At 46.5% G+C, this 12,762-nt stretch overlaps 1 protein-coding gene across 1 annotated transcript; it reads right to left on the reverse strand.

Annotated features, from left to right (window-relative positions):
* Window positions 1-638: 638 nt before the first annotated feature.
* Window positions 639-8,387, reverse strand: si:ch1073-390k14.1 (deoxyribodipyrimidine photo-lyase). Its single transcript, XM_063197635.1, has 9 exons — window positions 8,006-8,387; window positions 6,429-7,299; window positions 6,039-6,211; window positions 5,784-5,868; window positions 5,371-5,603; window positions 4,614-4,808; window positions 3,447-3,672; window positions 2,477-2,630; window positions 639-2,199 (listed from the first exon to the last, which is right to left on the reverse strand). Exons 1-9 carry the CDS (start codon window positions 8,225-8,227, stop codon window positions 1,785-1,787), a joined length of 2,574 nt encoding a protein of 857 aa, XP_063053705.1. The 5' UTR covers window positions 8,228-8,387; the 3' UTR covers window positions 639-1,784.
* Window positions 8,388-12,762: the final 4,375 nt, after the last annotated feature.

A 12,762-nucleotide genomic window follows, 5' to 3' on the forward strand; every position in this document is an offset into this window, starting at 1 on the left:
GTGTGAAGTATGGAGAGTGTAAGTAAGTATGCTTTACATTTTAAATTTGAACTTACACAAAAAAGGAACTGCAAAATACAGCTCCATTATTAAGTAAGATGACACTTGCTACGTTTACATGAGACAAATTTAATTCTGAATTAACTCCATTTAATTCTGAATTAAGCTGAATTCCGCTCTGAAAACGTCATGTTTGGAATTAAAGGAAAGATCAAATAACTATTTCATTCTGAATTATTAATTCAGAATTAAAAACATGTAAACGTGAGTTCGTGATAACTCGATAGTATGCGCAGCGTGACTGCAGCTGCATGTGCACTGCGCAAACTGCCGCCTCCTGCTCTATCATTAACGAGCCCAATATGTGGGGTTAGACAAGTGGTTAAAGACACCTCAGCCACGCCTGGCTGCTGGGGACAAGATTCCACTGGTTGTTGGGTTACAGCTGCTAAAAAACGAAGGCTACACAGGTTGGTATATATACAATAGTGGTGTCAACAATGATCGATTCAGCGATCCGAATCGATGCGGGGCTATTTTTTAAAGTTTCAATTACTTCCATGGATATTTCGGGAGGAAATGAATGTTAAATTAAATGAAAGCACCTCAAAACATTGCAAGACTGATAAAAACTGATACAGAAAACAGCCAATAAATTGTTGCTCAGTATCTGACTACTTGTATTGCCTCATCATGGCTGATTAAACATTTGCTTTGCGTTCAGTAGAAATGTAATGCATTGCAATCCATTGCAGAATTGAATCGGATCAGATTGGATCTAATAGAATCGAATCTAATCGAATCTACTTCCTCCCGAATCGTGAGGGCAGTGCCGATCCACACCACTAATATACCACATAATTCATTTAAGGATAAATGCACAAACATGTGCTCTGACCGTTCCTTTCTGTTGCCACAAGCACATTTATCCCATAATTATTCTTTTCCAGGAAATTACCATAATAACATGACTCCAATAAACACAGAATATCTCACAGGCTAGAAAAAAACATTCAAGTATTTCAGAAGTGTACCGAGGTAGAAAACGTAGGCACCACATTTCCATTCATTAGTTGACAACCATTTCCAATGACTTTTCACTCACTATTCACTATTTCATCATATCCACAATTTGATCGTGAACTCCCTGGGCACCTGAGAACGGTGTCTCACAAGATATTTTGTTTTTTAAGAAGACATTAACAATAGGCTGTTGTCCAAGTCAGTTCCAACATGGTCTGTAGCTCAAGGGCACTTCAACTGGATAAAGGGGCAGGGGCAGACATTCTTCTTGCTGGCAAAGGTGTTATTTGGACCTGCTGTGAAATCTTTGGATTCACATTACCACATCTCTGACAGTTAGGCCATGACCCATGTTCCCTGATGGAAAATTGCAAAGAAGCGTACCAAAACCTAAAAAGTATTGTTATTGGAGGGAAATTATCATACACCAACCAAACGCAAAAAAAAAGAAAATACTTTTGCATTGTTTCACTCCCAAGCACATAAAACATTGTTACTTTCCTATAGGTTCACTCTGCAATATTAGTGTGTATGATTGCATGTCTGTCTATATACTGCAAGTGCATTTGAGCTGCACAACCCCACTGATCTCTACAACACCAAATACCAGAGCTGAGATACATCACACCAAGTGCCTATATACCGGTACTGTATGTACTTTGGAGATCTGTGCCTCTGGGCAGTACTGTCCCACACCTTGTATTGATCATACATCGTACGAATACGATGATTATCGTACCCACTGGTCATGGCTACACACATCATCGCTGGGGCAGTGCCACTCCTCCTGGCACTATGGAGTAGGAGTCTTTGGTTTGGGTGCGTCGGGGGCGCCCTCGGCCACGGGTGTCGGAGGAGGGGGGCGCGGGGAGGCCTTCCAGTAGCCTGTGGTGCCGCTCGGCCCTCTCGCGGCGCTGCGTGCTCTCGTGCATGACGCTGGCCGTGAAGTCCCGCTCGTTCAGGAAGGCGATGGTCTCGTCACGCTTGCGGCTCACGTAGCCCTTCAGCACGGCGTTGTAGGGGTTGGGGTTCGAGTTGCCCTGCCCCTGTCCCTCCGGCTCCTCGTCGGGGTCGGCTGATTGGTGCTTGAACTCCATGCGTGTGATGACGGGCAGGAGGAAGTGGGAGCCGCTGCGCATGACCTCGCCACTCGAGCCCAAAGCCTCCTTCACCAGCCTGACACACACACACACACACACACACACACACACACACACACACACACACACACACACACACACACACACAGGCACACACACACACACACACACACACACACACACACACACACACACACAAGTGAGCTTACATCTTTTCAGCTTCTAAAATACCGGTGGGTGCGATCAAGACATTTACAATTGCACCGATACCAGTATGTTGATGTAGTGGTGGTAAGTGGTGAGTGTGATTGTGCATTGTGTACACTATGTAAATGTGCGTGTGTGTGTGTTACCTGTCGGGCAGGGGTACGAGGTCGCAGCCAGAGCGTTGGTCCACGTAGTCACTGAAGCGCCGTCTCACCTCCGCTACATCCCGCAGCGACTGGGTCCTACGCTCCTCCAGATCAGTGACCACGCGGTAAGGGTAGGTCTGCCCAAAAACAAGCCCTTCAGTGGGTAGAAGGTTAGGGCAGGGAAGGGTAGGGTTGGAGGAGAAAAATTGAGTTGAAGTGAAAAGTGAAATATTGAGTTGAGATGTGTGTGCAAAACTTAACATGGTAAGTTGACTCCACACACTCAACTACACACCTTGAACTACACACATGTTTTATTCTGTTTGTTTAACCACATTTTTTTCAGCTTTGCCTGCTTTTGTGGAACTCCTCACACACATGCACAAAGCAATAACCAAATTAGCCAAACTAACAGCAGAGAAACTGCTTTGCAATTCATAACGCACACTTTGCAAAATGTAAAAAATCTACACACATTTTGCATAACTGTGAATAAAACTTAGTGTTTTACACTTTTTGAATAGAGAAACCAGGTGGCAAAGTGTGTTTTTAATTGTGACTCTCTGTGTCTAGTTGCTGCAATGTGTGGAAGTATCGGGATGGGCGTGTTAATGATTTGGTATAAAATCATTTCATTTTACAACTGTGTATAGAGTTAAACAAACCATGTTAGGTTTTCCTATGGATTTACAGTTTTGTTGAGTTGGTGTGAGGTTGTTCTATTTGCATGAGTTCCGCAAACTCATCCACAGTTAAAAAAAACCTATAATACCAGTCTGACGACAACAATCACCGTCTTACAATGTACTATGTTAATTTCTGGCCACAGCTACAGAAAAGCATTCAGTAGCAACTGGACAGCTGTTAACTCAAGTTATTGAGATAACGTACAGGTTAGCAGGACAAACAAACAAGCTAACTACCCATACTGTAGCAGAAAGATAGCTACTGTAGCCACTGTATCTCTCACCTGCCCTGCGCAGTATGGAGGCGGGGCTCTTCCAGGGCTTGTGGACGAGCTCGTCAGGAAGTGTCGCCAGCTCCGGGCACCAGCGCCGCACAAACGTTCCATCGGGGTCACAGGTCATGGCCGCGTCCACGGGGTGCATGACAAAGTTCCAGTGGTCCAAACCACTCATGCCACCATTCTGCCACATCATGGCGTCGATGGCAACGTCAGCATCCACCAACGTGTCCTAGGGGGTGGAAAAGAAAAAAAGAACTTTTGAGGCACTCCTTACTAAAGTAAAAACTAAAGTAGTGTGTTCATCAGGGCATGGCAAACTTGGCGTCCTAGGGAATGTTCACAGTAGCTGCTTTAGTGACTAACCCACAGAAGAATCTTATGGCATCGCTATACAAACAAACATCTCTTGCACTTGCGTATTTAACATATCCAGATATGACTCTATACCTGTATTATAAAATACCACTCTGTCAAACAGGCCTCAACAACATTTACAGTAAGATATCATATAAGGCATTATGAAATTCATCGTATAGGTAATAAGAGACCTTTTTAGAGTGCTGTGTAAAAAAGAAAAAGTTGTTGCATGCAGAATTGGACAGCAATATACAAAGACAAAAGTATACAAAAACAAAACATGCCTACAAAAATGTATATACAATTATTAATTACTTTATTACTTGTTACACTGTTATTGGCCCCATCCTGTTAATGTCGGTGCTGTCTACTATGTCTACGTCTTTGCATGGGATACAGAGACACACCATTTCAATTTCGACCTGTGCACACGAAGACAGAACGAAGAACAACAATAAAGTGAAGTGAAGTGAAAGAAAGCCCAATTGGGAAACTCCAAATCCCATTGTCATTGTGACACAGCACACAAGTGAACACTGCACACAACGAAATTGCATTCATGCCTCACCCGTGCAAGGGGGCAGCCCCCAATGACGCCCGAAAGGGAGCAGTGCGGTGGGACGGTAGGCTACCATGCTCAAGGTACCTCAGTCATGGAGGAGAATGGGTTATAGCACTGGTTAATTACTCCCTCCTACCAACCTGGTGGGTCAGGAGTCGAACTGTCAACCTTTGGGCTACAAGTCTGACACCCTAACCGCTTACCCATGACTACCCAAGCTGATTTGACTTGAACTAAATTAGGAGTCTGACCTGGAACCAGCGGTAGCCCTCGTGCCAGGGCAGGTGCAGGTATGCGATGAGGAAGGAGGCCACCACGTGCCTCATGTAGTTGTTCATCCAGCCCGTCTGCCACAGCTGCCTCATGGCGGCGTCCACCAGCGGGTACCCCGTCTTGCCACGCTGCCACGCCCGCAGGTGGGCACGGTTGGAGCTCCAGCGCAGCGCCTGCACAGAGGTCAGAACACACTGATTGGTTAGTTAGGAGTCAGAGTCAATTTTCCACTTGGAGCAGGGGTCACTCTTAATTATTTAATCTTTGAGTGCAGTGTGCAGTGTGCAGACTGAAGAAGGCACACGCGGAAACGCGTTCGTGCAATAAAAACACTTCTTAGTTAGTGAGTCAGGACACACGTACAGGCTGGTTAGTTAGATGGTACAATGTGTCAGATATAGACACAAACATACAAAAACACACACTCATGCTCAAACAAACTCAAAACACAAAAATATTCACATATTGACCCCCCCACATACAGTACTTCTCATTGTATGGGAGTCATAGGCTTTCCCATGGCAGGTCTTTAGCCATGCTGAGCACAATGAGCTGCCAATAACCCAGGTCTCTGCACACACACAGATCTGACCTTGTATTGCAGGCATACTAGGTCCTACCATAACACACACACACACACACACACACACACACACACACACACACACACACACACACACACACACACACACACACACACACACACACACACAAACACACACACACACATCTGACCTTATACGGTGGGCGCAGGCTCTCCCACGGCAGGTCTGGGAAGAGCGTGAGCTGCCAGTACGCCAGGTCCCTCCATGCCAGTTTGCGCTGGAACTTGGGCGATCGGTAGCGGGCACCGCGGGCATCCCACAGCACCCAGCGGGGGCTCATCTGGCCCCAGTGCAGGTAGGGGGACAGGCAGCTGGTGTTGGGGGCGTCCGCCCGCCCGGACTCCTTCTCGTACCGCTGGACACCTACACACACACGCACAAAACACACACACACACACACACACGCACACACAAACATGCATACATATATACATCATGAGCACACGAGCATTCAGGTATGCAAGCACACAAGCACATATGGTATGCAAGCATATACAGTATATGCTGAAATCTGAAATCTCTCCTCCCTAGTTGAAATCTCACCATCCTGCAGGAAAGCCTCCAGTCGTGCGTGGGCTCCTTCCTCTGTGAAGTCCCAGTCTCTTCGAATGTTCACGGCCCAGTCCACCTAGATAAATAAAAAAATTAAATTAAAAAAATAAATAAATAAACAATTCCTTCCAACATCAATGTGTTAAGTGTCTACCTGTCCAGTTGCATAGCTGTTTAATTAGTCTACCGACTACTTTCTACTTGGAGGGATAGAAGATACACTTATGTAGACTCTTCTCTTCTCACCATGGTGCCATCCCTCCGGCGGGGCATGCGTGCCAGTCCCAGCTGTTGGAGGGGGCACCCCGGGGGCCAGGCGGAGGGCACGGGCAGGGTGTGGGGTGCGTCTAGAGGGGTGCCGATCGTACCCACGGGGTTCTGCTGGCAACAGCTCATGAAGTGGGTCACGGAGCCGATTCCTACAACGGACACATGGAAAGGTTATACGAAGATGACACACACAGGCACACACAGGCACACACACACACACACACAGAGCACATATGGCAAAGTTGTGGTACTTAATAGGAAGATAAACACACACACGTTCCACACACGGTTGCTGCATATTACAAGACTATAACACAGTTGTAGCCTGTGAGTGTGTGTGTGTGTGTATCTGCCACATATCTTTACCTCTGAGTCCCACCCCCTGTGTGGTGACAGTGTAGGGGTCTCGTAGGCAGTAGGAGTGGTGCAGCTGGCAGCTGACGCCCTGTAGTTCTAGCGTCTTGAACACGGCCTCATCCCTCTCCTTCAGCCACGGTTCATACAGCGCCGTCGCCACCACCGTCCCCGCTCCGGTCTCCTTCACCAATCGCTGCAGACACTCTGACGAGGACGGCTCCGCCCTCACGGTAACCAGGTGGCTTCCGATTCGCTCCAGCGCTTGATTGAGACGCGTCAAGGCCTGATGTAGCCAGTACTTACAGGCCCCACCTGCTGCCACGGTAACGCCAGGGCCCTCCTCCTCTTGAGCATTCCACAGGAAGACGGGGATGACCGGCGCCCCAATCTCCAGACAGCCAATCAGGGCAGGGTTGTCAAGGAGACGCAAGTCTCTGCGGAACCACAGGAGGACGGGGCGAGGGGCGGCGGGACTTTTCAGGAGTTGCTGTTGCTGCCGCATCCGCTGACGTCGTCTCGACTTCCTGGACTGCTCTGGTTGGCTGCTGTCGTCCACTTTCCCTTGACTGTCACTGCCATTGGCCAGTGGCAAGGATGCCTCAGCTCTGTGTTTTACAGCAACTGGGTTGCTTTTGCCTGATTCTCTCAGGCCATTAGAAGTCTTTGGTGCATCAGGAGGACTTGTGGTTTTCCCCAAAGTGTTACTGGTGACGCCACTCTGCATTTTCCTCTTTGACAATGAGGCTGATGCCAGCTGGGCATAGCTGATTGGCACTGTCGCTGGCAGCGGCACATGCTGGGTGGTGATGGTGGACGACCTCTGGGGACTGATGTCTGCCAGGGAGAGTGCCAGAGCCAACTCCAGATCCTGATCTGCTTCCTGGGAACACCACATCAATACATGTTTTAGTGTTAGCCCCCACCTCCAGTGGCACGCTGTAATAGTCAATGAAAAGGTAACTACCATAGCACTACAATACTATGACATAACACAGGGCCTTTCGTAATGCACTACAACGTGGTCATTGTCATTCTGGTAACAGCAAATGTATAACACTGTGTCTTAATGGGTTAAAGGTATTCATAAATCATACAAAGCATTGGAAAAGGAGGGAGGAAAAGCCACAAGTGAGGGAAGTGAAAAATTACACCATAACCAATCACACACAAAACAACATCACAGGACATGTCAGTGATGGGACAACATAAGAATACAACAGCATAGATTGGAAAAACAGGTTCTCCTATTACAGTCAAATGCAGAGTAGAGTAGTCTGGGGCCTATGCTATCAGTCGAATACCAAAACCAGGGGCCACCAAAACATTTGGTTGACGTTATAGACTTGTTGCAAATGTATAGGTACAACACGCAAGCAGATATTCACTGAGCAAGCAGAGATGCTGCAGAACACAGGGGAAACTACACACAAATCTCGGATGTTCACATTTGCCCCGTGCGTAAACGCGCAAAGTCACACGTTTAGCACTTTTAGAACAACAGAATTTCTCGTGATGTAACATTCCTTTACCAGGCTCAACAGTGCAGACATCACTGCTTTCAACCAAATGACAGTCATTGTTTTTACCTTTGAGAAGTACTCCTCGTACAGAGTGATGAGCTGACTATGAAGTTGTCGGTAATTGTAGGACACGGGAGAAATGAGCTCCCGAAACTGCATTCGCGTTTCAGAATCCCCCAAAATAGAGATACAAAGACAGAAGAAACCCTCAGGGTCCTCCTGGCCCGTCAACAACTCTCTGAGCAAGTGGCGAATTTGAGAGAGCTTTGGATCATTCTCACTCGGCATGTTGACGATGAAGGGTAGGCTATCTTGCTTCCTTTCGCTTTGAGTTTTCAGCACTAAAGATAATCACTTTCTTTTAACGATGGCGGAATCATGCAGTCACCCATTAAGCACTATCCATGGCATGTTTGACACGACAGATAGCTAGTATGTATGTAACACGAGGAATAGTTACTCAATCAGCTGTTCATGGGTTACACAATAGCCACGCCTACAATTTAGGTAACAGTAGAGACCACGCGGAACCAAGACGCGCCACTAGATGGCCCTCTCATAATCTACCTCCACACTGTTAATTCTCTTTCTGGTGAAGTTTCTCTCTCAATAGTGTAGTTGTTAGTTCGCGTGCTTTTAGACAAAAACAGAAAGTTGTTAAGTCGAATTCCTACTGGCAGGCAAATTTACACTAGGCTATGTGTGCATCCCAATATGTGTCCTTGCCTCCTCCACTTGTGCTTGTCTCCTCGTCCCGCCTCCTGGCCCCTCCTCCGTGGAGAAAACAATAAAGTTTCCCAGCTGTCAGCCTCGCCACAACAACTTTTGAGGGACTGTTTTTCATTCACCATCCCTATTGCAAATGAGAAAAAGACTTTACAATTGAGCTTTTGCAAGATATTGAAATATAATGCTGTTGTCAGTGATGTCATTATGACGAGAAGCAAGTGGAGGAGGCAAGTGGAGGAGGCAAGGTCACATATTGGGATGCACCCATTGTATCGCTTTGGGTAGGCCTGATTGCATCCGGGAATCTGATGTTGTAGGTTAAGGCATCAAATTAAGATTTAAAATAAATATTTTATGAACAAAATAGTGGCCATATACCCGAGCTAGGTCCACAGGAGCGAACAGTGTGTGTGAGCAAACTAAACCACTCATCTGGCATGTGGTGTTTTCGAGAAAGACTCACAAGAGATCACACTCACAAGATATTCAAGTCATTCCACTTGAAGGCAGATGAGGTGCGGCCGTGACATACAGTAGGTACCCAATCCAAAATGTAAAAAAAAAATGTCTGCCACCCCCCCCCCCCCCCCACCCCCTCGCCCAAAGGTGTAGGTTTGGCTCGAAAAGTGGTGGGGACATTTTAATGGCAAATTGTCCGGATATGCTGTTTTTGCATTATATTTGTGAAAAAGTGATGGGGACAAGCTAGGTTTATCTCAAAAGTGGTATGGACATGTCCCCACCATCCCCCCCTAAAATTACGCCCATGCCCTCGCCTGTGTGTGTGTGTGCGTGCGCGCGTTGCTAAATGTGTGAGTGACAAAACACAAAATCAAACATATTATTCGTTTTTTTTTTCTTTGCATTTTTTTTCTTTATCTAGACCAGTGTTTCCCAACCTTTTTTGTCCGGCGTACCCCTTAGCAAGTTTGTCCTATGATGAGTACCCTACTACTCTACTCTACATCTGCTCCTCTATCCCAATGTGATTTCGCTCCATATATTTGTTATCATTACATTTTTTCAAATACACCCTGAGATATGCTCGCGTACCCCTATTGGTATAAGTACCCCTGGTTGGGAAACAGTGATCTAGACCAGTGGTTCCCAGCCTATGGGTCGGGACCCAACCTATGGGTCGCCAAAGATCCACAGGGGGTCACGAAGCCCTCTTAATTTTAAGGGGTTTAATTTTAATACCATATGTAAGTGCTACATTAAACATTTATTCTATATTTTACCGAAGAAGAATTGAGGAAAAAAATGATAACTAAAATGAGCTTTCGCAGGAAACAGAGTATCATGTGACTATCTCTTGTGCAGGCGCTCGAGCGGTTGGGTCACCAAAGCTTACAATAATAAAAATGTGGGTCCTTGAAGAAAAAGGTTGGGAACCACTGATCTAGACCATTGGTCAGGGGGGTCTTTCAGGGGGGTAATGTGGGTCTGAGTCACCAGTCTAAATAAATCAGACGGTGTGTGGGCCCCCTTTACACATGGGGCCCCACGTGTATAGGGGCCCCACATACATTCTGATTTATTTACATACCGGTATATCGCTGGGGGTGGAGTCCATTGCAGCAGATTTTACATAGGGCACACAATTCACCTTTGGCTAAGGCCCGCCCTAAAGTGCTTTTTGACCAATCACAGCGCAGCAAAAGAACGACCTCGGACAAACCTCGGACAGTTTTGACAGCGCTCCATTGAACTCAATGCTGAAATCGCATGTTTTCAAGTAGTTAGTGAGATACAGTCGTATTATTAAAATATCATTGGAAATTGTGCCTGGGGTATTTGTGACAAAGGTGCAAGTTTCCTCGCGATGTAACAGGACCACTAATCCCTTTCCTCTTTACCTAAAACCCTACTAGCCTATTACTAGCAGCTGGATAGTCTGCCTTGAAGGGTCTCGGCAGCCTCACACTCGACTTGAAAGCACACGGATCAAAAACATACTTTGTGTGCTCCGATCATGCCACCATCTCATTCGTGTCACTTTTCAGTAAGGTTGTAAGCAAACCACGAACCTGTTTCAGAGTAGGGTTTTGGATTTCTGACCTAATTAATGAAGAAACACCGCTAGCAAAGTTAACTATCGGTCACGGCTGGAGTGTTTTGTCTAGCAGCTGATGGACGTTATTTTGTTAAGCTACTGAAGATATAAACGCCAAACGTCAATGTTACACATTGCCGTGGTAGCTTTGAAGATGGCCACAGCCATCACGTTGTGTGATTTCGTTTTCGTCTAGCAAGTTTGAGTCAGGGCTCAAAAGATATGCGAGCTCAGCTTACCATAGTGCTGGTTACAATGCCTATCGATACCCATAGAAGAGCCCATAGCTGTGATGCATCGCATGACCGTTCAGAAAATAAACACTTATAGCCTATTCACAATACTATGAATGCGTGTTTTATTTATTAGGAGTGAATAATTGCTGCGATTTGCAGTCACTGCATAAATCACGTTGATATCTCAGCATTGAAAGTTTATCTGTCCGACCTAGCAACTGTAACTAAAGAGGGCGGGGCTTAGCCAAAGGCGAATTGGCTGCTAGCCCCTGCCACTTAGCCTGGTAAACCAGCGCCACCCGCTGGATGCCAAAGTTTTTCAGCTAGCGAGTGGGTCTGGCCTCGGATCTGAGAACGTTTGAACGCTGTGCCCTGAGTCAGGCAAAACCAATCACAACACAGCGATTTGTTTTGAATCAAAGCGGGCGGGGTTTTGAGGGAGTGACGACGAATCTCGCAACACGGTTGGGAAAGCACATCAACGGCAAAGATCACCGATTGGTCAGAGTGCCGGCACGGTTTGAAAAAACAACAGGTTGTTCTCATCAACAATCTTCGGAGGTATCGTTCATCGGGGCCAGACTAAATTACTCTGGTCTCACATTGTTGTCAACTTTCAGAGGGTACAAAAACAACTGCCACCACTGACCATCGACGGCGATGCTGTGGAGAGAGTGAGCAGCACCAAGTTCCTTGGAGTGCACATCAGCGACGACCTCTCTTTGACCACCAACACTACATCACTGGCGAAGAAGGCCCATCAGCGTCTCTACTTCTTGCGCAAACTAAAGAAGGCAAGTGCTACACCCTCCATCATGACAACATTCTACAGAGGAACCATAGAGAGTGTCGTGTCCAGCTGCATCACAGTGTGGGGAGGAAGCTGCATGGAGAAAAACAGGAAGACACTCCAGCGTGTTGTGAACACAGCGAAGAAGATCATTGGAGTACCACTCCCCTCCCTGCAGGACATTTACACCACACGCCTCACCCGGAAAGCACTGATGATCATCAAAGACACAAGCCACCCTGCACACAAACTGTTCAGCCTCCTGCCCTCTGCACCAAACAATCAAGATACTGAACACTCAACCCACTCTCCCTCCACTGTCAGCCTCTAGCCAGCAAGGCCACTGACAACCCCCCTCCCCCCCATCCCCACCACCATATCTGCGACTGAACATTCCACCTGCACTACTATATTTGTGACTGAACTTTCAACCTGCACTAACTCAAAACATGCGCGCGCACACACACACACACACACACACACACACACACACACACACAAGCACACTGCACTTTCTGCACTAAACCCAAACATACACACACTGACACACAACTCACACACACACACACACACACACACACACACACACACACACACACACACACACACACACACACACACACACACACACACACACAGACAAACACACAGACAAACACACAGACGCACACCGCACCTTCTACCTGCACTAAACACACACACACACACACACTGCTGCTGGTGTACTTGATAGACCTTTTAATTAATATTTATTTTTCTTCAAAATGCTACTATTACTATGTCAGAACGCTATAAAGGACTTTTAGGAAAAGCACAACAATTACCTCCTCTTAATGTATGTTCTCTACAAGTCTTCTGTTGTCCAGTCTTGCACTTTAAATGTCTGTATGAGCACTGTCTATGTCCATACTGTCTTATGTCCATGTATAAGTACTGTCTATGTCTATACTGTCTTTGTCCTTACCTAGATTAGTCTATATCTGCATGGGAAAGCAAGACATGTAATTTCAAA

Source organism: Engraulis encrasicolus, chromosome 4 (assembly GCF_034702125.1).
Source record: "Engraulis encrasicolus isolate BLACKSEA-1 chromosome 4, IST_EnEncr_1.0, whole genome shotgun sequence".
Taxonomy (NCBI): Eukaryota; Metazoa; Chordata; class Actinopteri; order Clupeiformes; family Engraulidae; genus Engraulis; species Engraulis encrasicolus.

What these genes read in the sequence shown, in the direction of transcription:
- si:ch1073-390k14.1 (XM_063197635.1), bottom strand. Translation starts at nt 8,227, where the DNA reads ATGCCGAGTGAGAATGATCCAAAGCTCTCTCAAATTCGCCACTTGCTC. An exon ending in ACGAGGAGTACTTCTCAAAG is followed by an intron (nt 7,300 to 8,005) that starts GTAAAAACAATG and finishes TGGTGTTCCCAG; the next exon opens with GAAGCAGATCAGGATCTGGA. An exon ending in GCCGGAGGGATGGCACCATG is followed by an intron (nt 5,869 to 6,038) that starts GTGAGAAGAGAA and finishes TTATTTATCTAG; the next exon opens with GTGGACTGGGCCGTGAACAT.